The sequence below is a fragment of the Haliotis rufescens genome, unplaced genomic scaffold (genome assembly GCF_023055435.1).
Source record: "Haliotis rufescens isolate VD_foot unplaced genomic scaffold, xgHalRufe1.0.p SCAF_11, whole genome shotgun sequence".
Classification (NCBI taxonomy): Eukaryota; Metazoa; Mollusca; class Gastropoda; order Lepetellida; family Haliotidae; genus Haliotis; species Haliotis rufescens.
Window position 1 is genome coordinate 41209177 of NW_025963791.1, and position 18997 is coordinate 41228173.

Here is an 18997-nt window from a genome sequence, read left to right on the forward strand (position 1 = left end):
GACCTATTCTAGATGTACACGGGTCCAAAACAGCGAATTATCGTTGGGTCAAAGGACCTCCCGACATACATAGTCCTGTAGTTTCAGGACCAAAACGCAGTGTGGAGTCTGGACAACATTTGGTCAACCTAGGAGAGACAGAGTGAGAAATTCCATAGAGAGTCCGTGTTCGTCGCGAAGCATATCCTAGGGGCTGTTCCACAAAGCGATCTTAGTGCTATGATTGTCGTAAGCCTATGTTAAAGTATGGGGGTTACGATCATCTTAGCGCTAAGATCGCTTTGTGGAACGGGGCCCAGGTATCCCCTGTGGTGGTTTTACGAGAATATTGACAAGAGAGTGAAAACCATACTCACTCACTAACTCCCCTTCAATAGTCACTAAAGCGTTTGTAAAATATACTCAAGAATTCTTTTGCAAGAAGTGGCTGTAAGAAGGCATGTTTTCCTCTCATTATTGTAGCGAAATGTCTTCGAGAAATACTGGCGTCTATAAAACTTCAAGATGTATTTATACATCCACTTGAAGGTTTTCTTTAATAGACGTCACGTTAAATGAACAGATAAGAAAAAACAACACATTTTGATCATGACTGCATGTATTTATTTCCCAGTCCATTACCGGTAAGTCCAGTAGTCCCAAATTATCATCACCAACTATCGGCCCTCTTCAGACGCCTAGTGAATCAGCATACCGCATGAAGCAACACTTAGATTACTGGAATTTGCAAATAAGTTATCTTCAAATAGCATGCACGATGCAGTATACGGGACACTTTCCGCCACTTTGGTATCCTACCCCATTTTTGTCGCCCGCTTAAATAACAGGGCTTTGCGGGGCTTTGATATTCAATTTCAAGGTGTAATCATAATAAATTTTACCAATGCAAGAGGGGTATTTTTTCCGGTTATCGCCCTATTTTTCAATTAGTAATGCTGTCGCGTTCCAAAATCCAAATAGGTGCAGCGGGTGTTTACGTTGAGACACTGAATGGGGAGAAGTTAATCTTTGTTGCTTCACTGCTCTCAAACCGACACCATGAGTCCTACGTTCACACCTGATAGGGATACTGTGCTGGCTCACACTCTTACGAAAGCGGGAGACAACAATGTCTATACATGCCTACTTATTTTTATAATTAAATGAAGCTGAACATGCATCAGTTCCATGTCCATTTCAAATCCTATTCGTACATCTCCCAGATTTATCCCCAACCTGGACACTCAAATAGTTGTAGTTTATTTCTGGAAGAAGAATGCTCTTAACCTTGAAGACAGATGCTTAGTGTTGAATATTCTTGATCTTGATTAACAGGATCTTGTATTCGACCCTCCCTGAGACTGGTAACGAAAGGAGGCAAATCAAGACTGGTGAGAAGTGGGAGTTTTGCTGTTCTGTTGATTGTATTTCCGAAAAGACTTTTACAGTCGTCAAATGGAACAGCACCATTGATCTCATATTGATGGGTTGCCTCAGATGTCCAGAAGTGGGCACATTAGTGATGTTCCTCACATAACATGTTCTACATGGATTGATTACATCGGTTCCCACTGAAAGGCTTGGATCCATGTACTCTCCTATACGTTTCACTCACAGGAACTCGTTATTGGTCAGTAAATAAAAATATATATACCCCCTATATGTAAGTAGAGAATTACATATTGAGGGTATATATTTTATTTACTGACCGATAACGAATTCCTGTGGTTTCACTGTAGCCCTGAAAGCGTCCACATTAACTTTAACTTGATTTGCAGATGAACCAGCCAACAAAATGTCAGTCTTCTCGTCATTCAGTTCGAATTTGCTTACACATCTATACACAAAATTCCAATTTGAATTTCTATTACTAGTTACACAACATTGTATGGTGCATACTTCATGGTGTGGTGGGATTAGTCCCAGATTCATACCAAACAAGTCCAGTGCAATGATAGTAACACACACATTACTTCGGATCTAACCGAGGCTTCAGAACTACTTGCTGGGAGTAATCAATAGCAATACCTCACAGTATCATGATAACATTTATTAACAAATAGGGTTTCGTACATGACGTCAATACCACAAGAATGTTTTATCATGTTGCAGCGCATCCTATATCATATGACATCACCCTGGTCAACCAATCATAGAGCCACGTGGTACAGGCACACATTCTTATTTCCCAGGTCAACCACCCATGTACAGACACACATTCTCTAGGGTTGTCCCCAGGGCCAGCATCCCTTCTGAAACATCCACTTTCTCCATATGTCCACCATGACAACCTGTCTGAACTCAGGTATCCAGGACAACTGTTTCCCACAAACATCAAGTGTACACCCAAGCTGCCCCTAGCTACATTTAACCTGTTTATCCCTAGCTACGTGTAACCTGTTTATCCCTAGCTCCATGTAACCTGTTTATCCCTAGCTATGTGTAACCTGTTTATCCCTAGCTACGTGTAACCTGTTTATCCCTAGCTCCATGTAACCTGTTTATCCCTAGCTATGTGTAACCTGTTTATCCCTAGCTACATGTAACCTGTTTATCTCTAGCTACATGTAACCTGTCTATCCATAACTACATGTAACCTGTTTATCCCTAGCTCCATGTAACCTGTTTATCCCTAGCTATGTGTAACCTGTTTATCCCTAGCTACATGTAACCTGTTTATCTCTAGCTACATGTAACCTGTCTATCCATAACTACATGTAACCTGTTTATCACTAGCTACGTGTAACCTCTTTATCTCTAGCTACCTGTAACCTGTCTATCCATAACTACATGTAAACTGTTTATCCCTAGCTACGTGTAACCTGTTTATCCCTAGCTACGTGTAACCTGTTTATCCTTAACTACATGTAACCTGTTTATCCCTAGCTACGTGTAACCTGTTTATCCCTACATACTTCCCACTTGCCCCCCAAAATAACCTAGTTTCCCCAAAGTAGTATTTAGACGCCCCAATATAGCCTTGCTGCCCCTGTCCTAACTTTCCCCTACATATACCTAGTCCACATAAAACGTTACCCCAAAGTATATTAACTCCTGTGTATAATCCCTAGGTATAACCCAGATACATCTATACACAATCTCATTAAAATCAGATCTTAGTTCTCGCTACTGCCAAACAAAGATCTGAGGACATCCCATTACGGGTCACGACAGACCGACTTTTCGCGAACTTTGATTGACCAATGGAATGACTGATAAGAAGTCAACATTAGCCAATCAGAAGGCAGATTAATCAAGCTTTACAGCACGAGGTTCAAACTGGCGACTACGCTTTGAAACATATTTTGCCATATACTTGCTTAAAAAATTAAAAACTGAACAAAAGAACATTCTGGAATGGCTAATAGATGGTCTAGATTGTATGAATACAGTCATAAAGCCCATACCCCTGCTCGTGGGTGCTTACAGTGGTAAACATCTGACACCTGCATCACTTTGGGCTTTCCTCCCACATTAAGCTGACAGGCTGTGATATAACTGGAACCCAACTCACTCAATTACTTGATGTAATGAAATCTGCTGAAAATCTATTTATATCATTACCAAAGGTCAGACTTTATTCACATCTTCACATCATACTAGAATTGTTGCAAATGATATTTTCAAAGGAAACTTAAAAGTTTGTTATTCTTATTCATTGAGGCTTCTTATCAAATTATTTTAACTCAAATCAAATTATTTAAACACATCTCCTGCAACCAATAACAGGCTATCCACATGCTGGTTAATTAAAACCTGTTACACTTGTGTACTACCTCCATGTTGAAATGGGAAGCTATTATCTGAATACCTTTTCATTAAGGAATGTCATGATGGCCGACTTGGAACATTATCATGCAGTTGGTGATTAGGTAAGTTCCATATGCAGCATGCCATATATGAGCACCTGTTTTACCAAAACCATGGTAAACATCTTTGTCATGAGAATCACAAAACGCTAAGCGATAGCAGAAAGGTACCTTTCTCAAGAATTGACTTCAATATTTGTTTGCATTTATGGAGTTATATACATAAACACCAGTGTGGACATGGAGTAAACCCGGATAGCAGTCTGCACACCAGCTTCTATATTTATACCTTAATAAACGCAAACATATATTAAAATAAATTCTTATAAATCAATCAAAAGTAACAATGTTTCTCACTGCTTATTACGGCATTACAATCTGTAGACAGCACACAAAATCAGTAACATCGTTCAGCACAATAATGCAACACGAGCCCCACCCACTCTATTATGAGCACATAAGGAAACAGTGGTCTGGTAGTGGGCGTGACCTTTGTTTTTTCAGTTTATGGAAACATAAATACAAAAAATATTGCTTGTTTGGCCAATCAAATGCCTTGGAATCACTTGCATTTTATTCATACTGAAATGATGTGCATCATATTATGGTTGAAAATGGAAGCTTCTGAACTCGTTCAAATATTCTGCAATATCACATAAAGCATATGGTGACTGTCAAAAGTCTACTGCAAAACAACAGTCTGGAACAAGGCATCATACACGGTACGATTTACTGCAGTGTTTCACGGAACTGATGATATAGCACTGTGTCCAGCATGGTTGAGGTGACCCCCAATGTAAGCACTGACGTCACAGACAGGAGAATCTGTAACCATCACAGACTGTAGACAGGATGGAGGCATGGCAACTATTACCATGGTTACTTCTTGCCTGGAACACAAAATGTTACTTTGTTACCAAACACTGTATGAAGTTCTAATCAAATTAATTAATACGAAATTTTCAAGTGTCATTTGACATTCATACAAAACATGATGACATCATGTTACACACGCTAAGAACATCAGCTCAAAGTGAGTGACTGAGTATGGTTTTACACCGCTTTCAGAAATATTCCAGCAATATCACGGCAGGGGACACCAGAAATGGGCTTCACACATTGTACCCATGTCGGGAATCGAACCAGGGTCTTCGGCATGATGGCGAACGCTTTAACCACTAGGCTACCTGACCGCCCCCACCCCACATCAGCATAAAGGTGAATACTGAAGACCAAAATGGAACAACTTGTCCTGATCCTCTTTCCACCCTCACCGAAGTGAGTGAGTGAGTGAGTGAGTGAGTGAGTGAGTATGGTTTTACACCGCTTTTAGCAATATTCCAGCAATATCACGGCGGGGGACACCAGAAATTAGCTTCACACATTGTACCCATGTCGGGAATCAAACCGGGGTCTTCGGCTAACGAGCGAACACTCTAACCACTAGGCTACCTGACCGCCCCTTCCAAAGTCATTGTCACAATAGTTCAGTAGTTGAACACATTGAATCAACAGCCTGTTAATCATCAGTGGGAATCACTCTATAACCAACAGCAGTGTTGACCAGTGCCACTGACCAAGTTTGAGCCACTTGGGTGCTTTCCCTCCGGACTGTGCCCCCGACGATGACCCTGCTCTTGATGACTCCGTCCTTGATGTTGATGCCGCTGACTCTGGTCCTGCTGTTTCCGAGGAACTTGACTCGACGCTTGGAAGGCTGAAACAGGATAAGGACAACCATGTCTTGTCATGTTCTTAGCTGTCCCATTTTGGTACCACCATTTCTTCTTATCTTATTTCCGTACCTCACAAACATTGTACACTCCCATCCTTTATCTCAAAGCTAAATCAAACGTAAACTACAACAGGATATCACTTTGTATCTATCATCAACATTTCAAACCCACTCTAAACAACCTCTTTTGGAAATCACACTTTCATTGTTGCTTTATTCATTTTTAAATTTAGAAATTACAATGTTGTCCCATGTCCCTTCATTCCAGGTACTTGGAGCTGAACAGAGTTATCTGCCCATTTTACCTCTTGAATGCCAGTTGTTCTGCCTGTGTTCGTGTGGAGATCTCAGCCCTCACAGCTTCAGAGAGATGGTGGTCTACAGACAGTACATACCCCTGATCACACATCTAATATCATCAGTAGCATACATGTAGTAGTATTAGAAATCCAGGGATTTATCTAGATCTGCTCAAGAGCCCCCAAGTCAGCAGTTATATAAATATCAGAAACAAATCCCAAATTGGAAATACAAATTTCCAAATCATGTTATTAAAGTTATAACTAATGACTCTTGTCATGTGACTTGTATTTCACCATTAACCGGACCAATAAAGAAGAACAGGCTTGAATGTTCAGTTTGGCATTACTGCATTCAATGCTTGAGAAAATACTTGTGAATTTAAGAAAATAAGAATCTCAAAAATAATCCAAAATCAAACAAAATAAATTTCTACATGTATTCACAATTTCAACTTTCTTTGAAGATAAATCCCTGCTGACACAACATTAATTCTGTTTATATCCGATGTTAATCAAATCATATTTACCTAGCCACTATACTCTAGTATAGAAATATTTGCCCTTTTCAAGTTGTAGTTATAATGGTTCAAGAGCTTAAAACAAATAGTTTATCCCTTTCCAGATGTCAAACATATATTAAATATGTACCTTTGGCAACCTCACAGCCGAAGTAGATACGTGTAGCGGGGACTAGATGAGCCTGCAGGAACAGAGCATGCAGTGACCAGATAGAGAGGCATTACACAGTTCTCTCCCCTGACCTCGCGTCTACGTAATAATCATAGTAATCGTGGCTGGCTTGACAATTAAAGATGGGTATACAATATCAAGCATGATGACACATTTATTTTCTTAATGTAGAATTTTGATTCCAACAAATCTGACAAAGCATACACATAGATCTGTATACAGTAAAAGCAGGCCCTGTGTCCAGCTACTCTGCTTTCTGATCAGTTACTGTTTGGAATGTCTATATAGAATCTAAATTTACCAGATACTTATGACTTGCCAATCCAGAAATTTGTATACTTTAATGATTTTACTTGGAATTTTATTTGCCGAGGTCCCAATACTTTAAAACAGACTTACAACAATGGTCGCACTAACATAGCTTCATGGAACAGACCCCAGATCAACGGGGTTCAATCTGTTACATCATTACCCATGCTGCAAGGCTATCCCTACGTGATACCTCACCTCAATGAGAGTGGAGCTCCTGTCTTTGAGAACACACTTGGGTGGTGTGGTATCTGTAAACAATGTCACATGATCATAATGATGAAAGAAATAGTTCAAATTTTGCATCCCCCCCTAATTTGGCTGTGTCTACCACCCCAATACCCAATACCAAATGATCAGTCCCTCATTATAAACAATGTCACATGATCATAATGATAGAAATAGTTCATGTCATAAAACACTGATGATTGTGTAGTTTGTTCATCGCCCTCCCCTAAACGTGTAGTTACACAAGAAGATAATGATCAGCATTACACAAGTATCAATAACATTTCAACCATGACACAACTGTATATGTTGTTGATTTTTACACATAATTGTGAAGTTATTTTCAACATGTTCCAGACAAAAGAAATTGTCATGTGTGGAGTTATCGTCCTCATGATCCCCAGACAAACTAAGTCATTTTCAGGGTGCTTCAATCAACTTCTATCATAAGAGGCTTGTTTTTTTTATGGTTGTAATTAACATAGTGAAATAAATTATTATTTCAATAAAGATGAACTTATTGATGTTATTTGGCAAGTGCGTGCGTGCGTGCGTGCATGCATGCGTGCATGTCTGTCTGTGTCTGTGTGTCTGTGTGTGAAAGAGATTGGTCTTAGGACTGTATCATATCTTCATGACGCCCATATTTTACTTAACAGTGTTCATGTTCACATTTAATAAATGACCAGTCCCTCAAGATTTTGTGATGGTGAAGGAGCACCTGTTATGGTGTTCACTTACAGAGGTAGAACGGGGTTGTCTTGTCCTGTAGATGTTCTTTAACAAACTTCTGAACAGCAAACACTGCAAGAACATAAAACATGTCACAACGTACAACAAGTCTAGGGTTGTGGATCCTGTATCAGGGGTTGTTTGGTTGGTTGGTTGTTGTTGTTTAACGCCACACTCAGCAGTATTCCAGAGGTCTATAAATAATCTAATCTGGACCAGACAATCCAGTGATTGGCATCAAAAGCATTGTTCCAATCAATTGGGATATGATGACATGCATCAAACCAAGTCAGCGAGTCTGATCACCCGATCTCGACAAGCATAGTCGCCTTTTACGGCTGTGTTGCTGAAGACCTATTCTACCACGGATGTACACGGGCCCAAAACAGCGAATTATTGCTGGGTCAAAGGACTTTTCAACATAAACAATCCTGTAGTTTCAGGACCAAAACGCAGTGTGGAGTCCAATAATGTTGTGTTCCTGACAGTTACCAACCTTACACTCCCACCAGGACATCTACAGACATACTGCAAAGAACGTCAGTGCTTGATTTATCACCATGGTGATATGAAATGAACATGACATTAATTTTTCGCGTCATTCCAATATAGATTCCACAATAGCAGATATTCAAGGGTTACAGGAACCAAAACAGCAAGCGAAGTGTGAATGTTAAACATTTCTATGATAACTCTGAACAACCCCTGGCCAACAGACAAGTCCTTTCCAACCAACTGATCCCCAAGTCCTATCCAACCAACTGATCCCCAAGTCCTATCCAACCAACTGACCACCAAGTCCTATCCAACCAACTGATCCCCAAGTCCTATCCACCCAACTGACCACCAAGTCCTATCCAACCAACTGACCACCAAGTCCTATCCAACCAACTGACCACCCAGTCCTATCCACCCAACTGACCACCAAGTCCTATCCAACCAACTGACCACCAAGTCCTATCTAAACAACTGATCCCCAAGTCCTATCCAACCAACTGACCACCAAGTCCCATCCAACCAACTGACCACCAAGTCCTATCCAACCAACTGACCCCCCAGTCCTATCCACCCAACTGACCACCAAGTCCTATCCAACCAACTGACCCCCAAGTCCTATCCACCCAACTGACCACCAAGTCCTATCCAACCAACTGACCACCAAGTCCTATCTAAACAACTGATCCCCAAGTCCTATCCAACCAACTGACCACCAAGTCCTATCCAACCAACTGACCACCAAGTCCTATCTAAACAACTGATCCCCAAGTCCTATCCACCCAACTGACCACCAAGTCCTATCCACCCAACTGACCACCAAGTCCTATCCACCCAACTGACCACCAAGTCCTATCCAACCAACTGACCACTAAGTCCTATCCACCCAACTGACCCCCAAGTCCTATCCAACCAACTGACCACCAAGTCCTATCTAACCAACTGACCACCAAGTCCTATCCAACCAACTGACCACCAAGTCCTATCCAACCAACTGACCACCAAGTCCTATCTAAACAACTGATCCCCAAGTCCTATCCAACCAACTGGCCACAGGTCCTATCCAACCAACTGACCCCCAAGTCCTATCCACCCAACTGACCACCAAGTCCTATCCAACCAACTGACCACCAAGTCCTATCTAAACAACTGATCCCCAAGTCCTATCCAACCAACTGGCCACAAGTCCTATCCACCCAACTGACCACCAAGTCCCATCCAACCAACTGACCACCAAGTCCTATCCAACCAACTGACCCCCAAATCCTATCCACCCAACTGACCACCAAGTCCTATCCAACCAACTGACCACCAAGTCCTATCTAAACAACTGATCCCCAAGTCCTATCCAACCAACTGGCCACAAGTCCTATCCACCCAACTGACCACCAAGTCCCATCCAACCAACTGACCACCAAGTCCTATCCACCCAACTGACCACCAAGTCCTATCCAACCAACTGATCCCCAAGTCATATCTAAACAACTGATCCCCAAGTCCTATCCACCCAACTGACCACCAAGTCCTATCCACCCAACTGACCACCAAGTCCTATCTAAACAACTGATCCCCAAGTCCTATCCAACCAACTGATCCCCAAGTCCTATCCAACCAACTGATCCCCAAGTCCTATCCAACCAACTGACCACCAAGTCCTATCTAAACAACTGATCCCCAAGTCCTATCCAACCAACTGATCCCCAAGTCCTATCCAACCAACTGACCACAAAGTCCTATCCAACCAACTGACCACCAAGTCCTATCCAACCAACTGACCACCAAGTCCTATCCAACCAACTGACCACCAAGTCCTATCCAACCAACTGATCCCCAAGTCCTATCTAAACAACTGACCACCAAGTCCTATCTAAACAACTGACCACCAAGTCCTATCCAACCAACTGACCACCAAGTCCTATCCAACCAACTGACCACCAAGTCCTATCTAAACAACTGATCCCCAAGTCCTATCCAACCAACTGACCACCAAGTCCTATCTAAACAACTGACCACCAAGTCCTATCCAACCAACTGATCCCCAAGTCCTATCCAACCAACTGATCCCCAAGTCCTATCCAACCAACTGACCACCAAGTCCTATCCACCCAACTGACCACCAAGTCCTATCTAAACAACTGATCCCCAAGTCCTATCCAACCAACTGGCCACAAGTCCTATCCAACCAACTGATCCCCAAGTCCTATCCAACCAACTGACCACCAAGTCCTATCCACCCAACTGACCACCAAGTCCTATCTAAACAACTGATCCCCAAGTCCTATCCAACCAACTGACCACCAAGTCCTATCCAACCAACTGACCACCAAGTCCTATCCAACCAACTGACCACCAAGTCCTAGCCAACCAACTGACCACCAAGTCCTATCCAACCAACTGACCACCAAGTCCTATCCAACCAACTGACCACCAAGTCCTATCCAACCAACTGACCAGTTTCCCTGGGTCTGAACATCCCCTGAAGCACCAGTTTGTCCGGAAACTGGACCCGGATGACCACCTTCTTGTACTTGCTGTATCTCTCCTCCAGCCTGGCCTGCCGCATGGCCTGTGTCATCAGGGGGGCGTCGGCCTGGCAGTCCCTGCAACACAGGATCATCTGATGAACAATCTCATCTCAATCCAAAACCACAGGAGGTATTTCTTTCATGGTTACTTGGCATGACATTACCGACAATATCTTATGCAACAACCTGTTAAGTATATGGCCAGAACTACAAGTAGTCGATCAAACCATACGCTAAAAGTTACACAAAGGGGTTGTTTGTAATGCATTGGTATATATACTTCTCAACTCCTTCACAAAACTGAGTGAGTGAATGTTGTTTCATGCCACAGTCAGTTTTATTCCAGCTACAGATTTATTACTGTGTCCAAGACCACCACATTCATAGTCCAGGCAGGACACAGCAAACGTGGTGAATCCAAGTCTGCTCTTACAGGCATGAGGAAACCTACCCGGGACAGGGAACCCCACAATCCTAAATTTGGCCTCTTAAGGAGGAACTGTAGAAGAACAAGAGTTTGCAACTAACGTGGCTATATCCCCCACCCCTGTTGCAGAATTTATGACATAATTAAGTCTAAACAAACCCTAACCTTTTTTAACCGAGGTGGAACTTGTCATGGACATTGTAAAAAAAAGAAGAATTTGGAACCTAAGTCCATCTTGTTGCCATGGAAACGTAAAAAATAAAAATTTCTAAAATTTCTAAATAGCAAACGGCACCAGTTCAGCATGTACTTGACAGACCTGCAAAGTTTCATGAAAAAATATTGAACGGTTTCTGAGTTATGCTCCGGAAACGAAACGTGACGGACGGACGGACGGATGGACGGACGGATGGAGCCCGTTACTATATCCCCCACCAACTTTGTTGGGCGGGGGATAATTAGGAAACATTATTGGATTGTCACTGATTATAGTCATGTAGTCAAAGTTTGATGGGCTCTTGAGAGGGCCTGGGGTCTACGGCCTGGTGCCTGTCTCCAGTCTAGTTCAAGATGCTGTAGTACCATGTGTAGAACGGAGACAATTTTTATAATTATGGTGATCATTAACTGTTACATTGATTTATCATCTAAAACTGGTCCCAACAGGAGGTATTGCTTCAGTGAAATTGCATCACAATGCTTTGCAGACCATTGGGACATCATCGGTTACCATTTCATCACAATGAAATGACATCACTATAATCTCTCTGCAACAGAAGCTGGTTAGCAGTACTTTTTACACTTAGGTACTACATATTACGGTTTACAACCTGAAACATGACGAAGAATGTTGGATGGTAAAAAGACTCTCACGCTCTTGTCTTTTGATATCAACACTTTAACAGTTCAAACTCTTCTGCAACCTCAGAGTTTTCCAAATTTTTATTGATCTGTGTAGATATATTTGATATCAAAAGACACTAGGGTGACATTTTCTATTTACAAAATAGGAGTCAGAATATACTCTGAGATGCTGTTAGGCTAGCCACACTAAAGAAAACTGACATCAATAAAACTTGCCAAGCAAAGAGCCAGGTAAAAAACATTTCATTTCACAATATATTTATTACTCAAGAGAAGTTAGAGAACACCTTGATTCTTTCATATTACAATACAGTGGTCCCTCGCTATTGTGCTCTTCAATATAGCGATAACATGGTTATAGCCCGCAGTAATGCATCATGATGCATGGCTCCTAATATTTACTTACATTTTTAATAAATTCAAGTTTTCCAATGACACAGAGTTTTCCCCTTCTCAAAAAACATCATCAGCTGATCACAACAATCATGTAACACCGGAAATACCTGTCACAAATCTAAACTGAATTACGTAATTTAATCCCATTATTATACTATCTGGTTATAAAAAGGTGTTCATTTTTTATCTGGACTTATGTTTGTAATGTATTACATTAATTTTAGTCAAAATTTCATTGTAGTTAATTGGGTGTTCTTTGACATCTTTTGAGTAGCACAGATGCAGTAATACATAAACGACAGAATGAATAGATTAGCACACAGGCCAACACAAATTACTTTGAATTCCATTCCAGAACGTAAACGTTCACAGCAACAATTCTGCAAAAATATACAAAGGCATTTTCTTGACTTTAGATAACAATAGACAGTAACTTACACATTTTTCTGGAGGTCGACCATCATTTTCCGAACATCTGCATCGGTGACATCAAAGAAGTCATCAGGCAGATCAGCTGTGAAAGGAGTCTAATTTCTGTAACTTGTTACCATGGCAACATCACCAACAGTCAACTCTTCAATTCCTTAGTTATTGTTGCACATGCCAATTAGCATTTGATAGGCTTAAAATGGACGACAAGCCAGGTTTTTGACAACAAGGTTGTTAATTAGATTGTTTTGACAACAAATCTGTTGGATTATCTTGGTTTGACAACACATATTCTTGTTGGCATTTATACACTACAAACATGTCGATTAACAAGACAAAGAAGTCTCTACCAATGTCAAAGACAATCTGTTATATCAGCCATTGTAATTAGTAGTTTTCAGCCACTGTATTGTTTTCTAATACATCATACTGAACATTTTTGGCTGCAAATGCCTGAGTCTTGCAGAAGATTTTTTAGGGTGTTTGTTTTAAAGACAATTATTTGTCAAAATTACTACAGAACACCAACAATAAGTTTATGTTTACACAGATACAGAGCCCCACGTACCATCTGTCCCAGGCTGAGAACTAGCAACAGGCACATCCAAGTCAAACAACACAGTTTCTCTGTCACAAGGCTGAAACACATCAGCAGAAAGTTGATGCTGGTTGAGAAAACAAATACTCTTCTGTCCATATCCTTTCATGTTTTCGTGTATTAATAAAATATGCATATAGGAGTTCAGATGCATCCACAACCATCTAGTGTATCATATTTCCATTCTAAAGAGGGATGGGGAGACTGAGGTATGCATTGAGGCGAGGCATAAGTTCTTATTTCCACGTGTAATGTCATTCGAAAAAGGTTTAAAACATTTATAGGGTGGGAAATAGGTCTACAGTGTTCCGATGAATACAGCAAAACTCGTTTCTCTATGTACATAACAAATATATAACCTTCTTATCCACTACACATTTATTAGACATTTCAAATATCTTTCCTTTGTCACAATTTCCTGATACGACCTACAACTTAAAAATTTCAAGACAAATCAAAAGATATCCATGACCGTTATCAAAATGTGGACAACATTTACGTGAAGAATGTGAACATACCTTGAATTCCTCTCGGTTCACATCACTGAAAGATAAAATATAACAATCTTTGTCACAAACAGCCTAGTCTTTGATTAGCATCAGCTAGCCTCAGAATAGATGGAAGTACAGCGATCTTCACATTTCCAAGGTTTGTTAGCATTATTATATACAGAGTCAGCATAGACATGCTAAAAAACATGACTGAGTTTTTTTCTAAGATTTGAAACGCATGATACACCTGACAATACCTTAGTTCATTGGAGTAGACAGATTTCCCCTTGGAAGACTCTGGGAACTGGAATTATACCACATTGAAAAAGGATGAATACAGTCAAAATGTGATACCCCTGTCATCCAATTCTGAAATTATGCTAGATATTAAGATCACATACCGTATTCGACGTAATAAGTGCCCAGGGCGCTCTCAAAATTAGAAATAGGGGGCTCTAATTAGATTATTATTTTGGGGAAAAAATCAGAGTTATAAGATAGTAGATTTCGTGGTTTATGCTGACAGCCTGAAATGTTTATATACGACAGATAGATTTTTCCAGGACTTAAATGCCCATAATTAAGGGTACATATAACACACGAGTGCGTATTATACACGAATAAATAAGTCTTGTGTACATTGATCAATCGGAAGGGGTGCTAATTGAGATTGTTCACTAGCCAATATATTAGCAAATATCGCCATGGGCGCTTATTACGTCGAATACGGTATATGATATATATACAGGAAAAGCAGTGGAAGACTCTGCAAGTTATTCTGAGTAACTGGGTAACTGATCTGATGTTGATCGTTATTGTAAAGAGGGACAAATGACAATAGATGGGTGACCTTGAAGTCTGTGAATTGTGGTTGTGGCAGTGCTTGTCTGGGTCTTGCGGCTGCAGCATTCTGACTGGACGGCATCTGTACTGACCCCCCAATGAGACGCTGCATCATCCGCTGAGCAAGGGCGCGGGCCAACTGGAGAGAAACATGTAGCCATGCTGTATACACTATCAAACTGCAGCTGGTAGAATTGTAGTTGAAGTGAGCGAGTTTTGTTTTACGCTGCTTTTAGCAATATTCCAGCAATATCATGGCGGGGACACCAGAAATAGACTTCAAACATTGTACCCAAGTGGAGAATCAAACCCGGGTCTTCGGCGTGACAAGCCAGCGCTTTAACCACTAGGCTACCTGACCTCCCCAATTGTAGTTGAAGACATTCACACAAGATGCAACATGTTACATGCAGTCAGCATTATATTACTACTAGAATTATCACAGCACAAGCCCGTAATAAAGTGTGCATGTGTCTGGTGTACTAGTTCGTACCAATGACCAGTCCTTGTTTTATCCCCTTAATGCCGAGTGTCAGGCAGGGTAAAAATAAGTAAAATCTTTAAGGCTAAAAAAAATAATTGTCTTGGTTCTCAGGCACCACCTGCATCATCATAAAGTCTGCCGCATGTTTTGTTTTGTTTCCATTTTTAAATTTTTTTAAAAAGTCCTTAATCTTAATCACAATGAAAACAAAAAATTGAAAATGGACACAAAAAGGAAACGTGCAATGAACTTTATGATGATGTGGGCAGTGCCTGAAAACCAAGACTATTATTTTTTTTAGCCTTAATGTCTTTTGGTATGACGCAGCCAGGGATCAAACCCAACCTTCCAATCCAATCATACATACCTTATTGTTGTCCTGCAACTGGCATTAGCATAATGATTATGATATATTCAAAATCACATTTCACACACAAAATTCTGCTGTCTAAGATACTTGAAACTTGAACAATTATGGACCATATGAATGTGTCCATTTCTTGAATAAGAAACAGTGAGTATAACTGTCAACATGATTTACCCGTTGTTGATCTGGTGGCAGATCATTGAAATCATCCGGTGTGAAGATCTCCACACCTGGTATGTTCATACTCCGCAGCTGCTCAATGCTACTCTGTCCATTGGCAGGTACTTGATTCTGGCTCCGTACACTGCTCTGTCCACTGTTACATATCGCATTGGAATCACTAGCATCCCCAGTGGACACAGACATCACAGATGCAGCAGTGTCTACCTCCATTGCTTCCTGACCAGACAAACTTGTTTCACTCCTTGTCTCCTTGTTATCACAAATGTCTGCCTCCATATTGGTTTCCAGTCTCTCTGGGATCACCCTGCTACTGCCACCAGATGGCGCTGCTGCCTGACTCTCCAATGATGAACTTTCCTGCATTTCAGCATGTTTCCTTGCTGCAATTTCTCTAAGACGAGCCTCCTTTACTTTCTCCTTGTCTGCTTTGGCTATTAATCCTGCTATAACAGAGTCTTCAACTGGGCGATGGACAAGTCTACAAAAGTAACGTTCCAAAGTCAAGTGACCGGTCACTTAAGGGACTGGTTATTTATTATAGGGGTGGGTGGGCGGCTGGGATTGGTCTTTTGACCATATCATATTTTGCTGACACCCCCCGCTCCCTCCCAATTCACCCCATTTAATATTTCATGTAACATTTATATTTCCTCCACCCCCCAATCCCTAATCTCACACCATCACCCCCAATAATAAATGTCCAGTCCCTAAACAGTCTTGCATTTTCTTTCAAAGATGCGTTGAATAAACCCACACCAATGCAGAAAACCCATACAGAATATTAATGTCTTTATCATCCCCAACAGTGTTTGTTCCACACAACACCCACTGCCAGAACTCCAGGTAATTTGTCTCAGTCTTTTACATATACTTAATTTTCAGTACAACAATTTGGTTTGAATCATTACCCCACCTTATGACAGCCTTGCCTCCTGTAAGTCCAAGTTTGCGTAACGTTGTGGATTGCAGAGCGCACTCACCAATCACCTAGATCAGAAAAATAGCATCATAACGCAAACCACAAAAGGATACCCCTGGTTCCATCTACTCAACAGAAAGACTTTTTTTAAGTATATGTGCTACCTGTAACAATTATGGACAAAAAATCCTTGGGTTCCACTCATGTTTCTTAGCAACATGGGTTATTATGAGCACTATCATAACAATAGTGCAGAAAAAGAGAGCATTTTTGACAATTTCCCAACTTTGTGTGGATGAACAGAGGATCAGATACCATATATCTGTATGAGTTTTAAGTTCATACCAACCTCATCTCTCCTTTTATCAAGAATTCACTTTGTATAACATTTTTTATGATAAACAGCTGTACTGACCTCTTCCGTCATGTAGATACACACTGGATGAGTTGGTGGTGTCTGACTAGTGTCAACAACTGTCAGCTTGCCTGCATGCTCTCTGAAATCGTGGATAGTTAACCAAATAATAAATTTCAAGCGAAGTACCCAGACATCAATATCTGCAACATTTGCATATTTTCATACTTTTATGTAGTCATAATCATAAATGTTTATTTTATCAAAAAAATGTACAACCTAAACACACTTACCCACATATACAAAATAACCTAACTTTGATCATTGACTTAATAACAATAGATAATTTCTTTTACTGAGACTGATACTACTGAGATCGCTCCATTACTGAACTTTCCCTATCCTGCATCGTCCAGTCTCCAACAAAGCAACCTTACGGCTATAATTATCAAAAGTCTGTGTTAAAGTATGGGAATCACAAAAGTTGTAACTCAATTATCACTTCATAGAATGATGTTAAGGACAACTCGACGAAACAAGCACTGCGTCACACCCAGCGTCTTCAAGTTGTTAGCCCTCCATGTCATCTACTCACCCAGACTGTGCCTCCCAGTGCTGAAGAATATCCCACAGGCTTGTACCGGGAAGAAACGAATGCTGCAGCCTCTGACCTGATTTAAGCTGAAGAGCAATTCCAACATTTTCCTCTGCCCTAGACTTTTCCAGTTTTTGAAGTTCCAACTTTGCGTTGTTTGGAAGGTTTGCATATCGAAAAGAGAGGCTCAAATCAAGATCCTTCCTGCCATGGCTGTCAAAGAAGTTATCAAAATGTGAAAATGTCACATTGCATACAAACATATGCAAATTGATAACAAACTAACACTATGTTTCACTATATCCATCTTTGTAACTTAAAGAATGTTAATTTCCTAAAGTGATTGTATGATGATATATGTGTGTTTTGTCAGCTGTGATATTTCCACAGACCATTTTACATAAAAATTGATATATATCAACTACTTTTTCCACAATCAGGTGACCAAGTACAATCTACTGGGGAAATAGTTTGTGTTCCTTGTGTGAATTATTATTTTGTCTTCAATCAACAGGAAACGATTGCTTTTTTGACAAGATGTAATCAAACTGGAGTCATATATATCCAATTGTTTAAAACAAGTTATGCTATGAACTTACACAAGTTTATAGTCTTCTGCTGGAATGAAGCCTTGCTTCTTGCACACTTCTTCAAGTACCTTGTGTTGGCAAAAATCTTATTAATGTGTTATCAATAGATATTGTACGATTCGTCACAAATATATTCAATATAATTAATTTAATTGCATATTATTGTGTAATAAAACAATGACCAATACAGTTGTGTTTTGACTGCATACATTTGAATACATGACAAAATATGGTAATTTAAAAAATCATGTCATCAGTTAACATTCCTGTTTTTGAGCATATACTCTGTACCAGTGATGTTCTGCTACGTCTTTCTGCTACGTTTGACATTTCTTCCGGAAATTTACATAAGTAAAAGTAATTTATTTTCAAAATCATCTCCGGGTCCAATCTTTGTTGTTCTAAAATCACGGAAACGTGACTTTGCAGAAATAAACTTTGACAGGGTTTGTTGATTATGTCGCTTAGACAACAGTGGTGTGTGTGGTCAGAAAATTTTAGACTACGGTGTTTAACTCACTTGTAAAAGTTTTGAATTAGGTGTTATTTTAACATTTTGACGTCGCCCATTCGGGCAAAGCACTTGCACCGTCGCCATTACTTTTCTTAGAGTTATCTGCCCTTCCTCCTGGTTTGTTACACGTACATTTAT

General features: G+C 40.4%; 1 protein-coding gene and 1 long non-coding RNA gene across 2 annotated transcripts; both read right to left on the reverse strand.

Annotated features, from left to right (window-relative positions):
* Nucleotides 1-2014: 2014 nt before the first annotated feature.
* On the reverse strand, nucleotides 2015-3378 carry LOC124142297. Its single transcript, XR_007219992.1, has 2 exons — nucleotides 2427-3378; nucleotides 2015-2351 (listed from the first exon to the last, which is right to left on the reverse strand). It is a non-coding gene; the product is annotated as an uncharacterized LOC124142297 (long non-coding RNA).
* Nucleotides 3379-4323: 945 nt separating this feature from the next.
* On the reverse strand, nucleotides 4324-18967 carry LOC124142296 (tether containing UBX domain for GLUT4-like). Its single transcript, XM_046510695.2, has 18 exons — nucleotides 18866-18967; nucleotides 18355-18413; nucleotides 17756-17968; nucleotides 17221-17302; nucleotides 16800-16873; nucleotides 15878-16364; nucleotides 14860-14991; nucleotides 14267-14313; nucleotides 14037-14061; nucleotides 13489-13558; nucleotides 12930-13005; nucleotides 10731-10879; nucleotides 7794-7856; nucleotides 7023-7075; nucleotides 6474-6525; nucleotides 5829-5901; nucleotides 5366-5505; nucleotides 4324-4678 (listed from the first exon to the last, which is right to left on the reverse strand). Exons 1-18 carry the CDS (start codon nucleotides 18941-18943, stop codon nucleotides 4668-4670), a joined length of 1884 nt encoding a protein of 627 aa, XP_046366651.2. The 5' UTR covers nucleotides 18944-18967; the 3' UTR covers nucleotides 4324-4667.
* Between the last annotated feature and the right edge of the window lie 30 nt (nucleotides 18968-18997).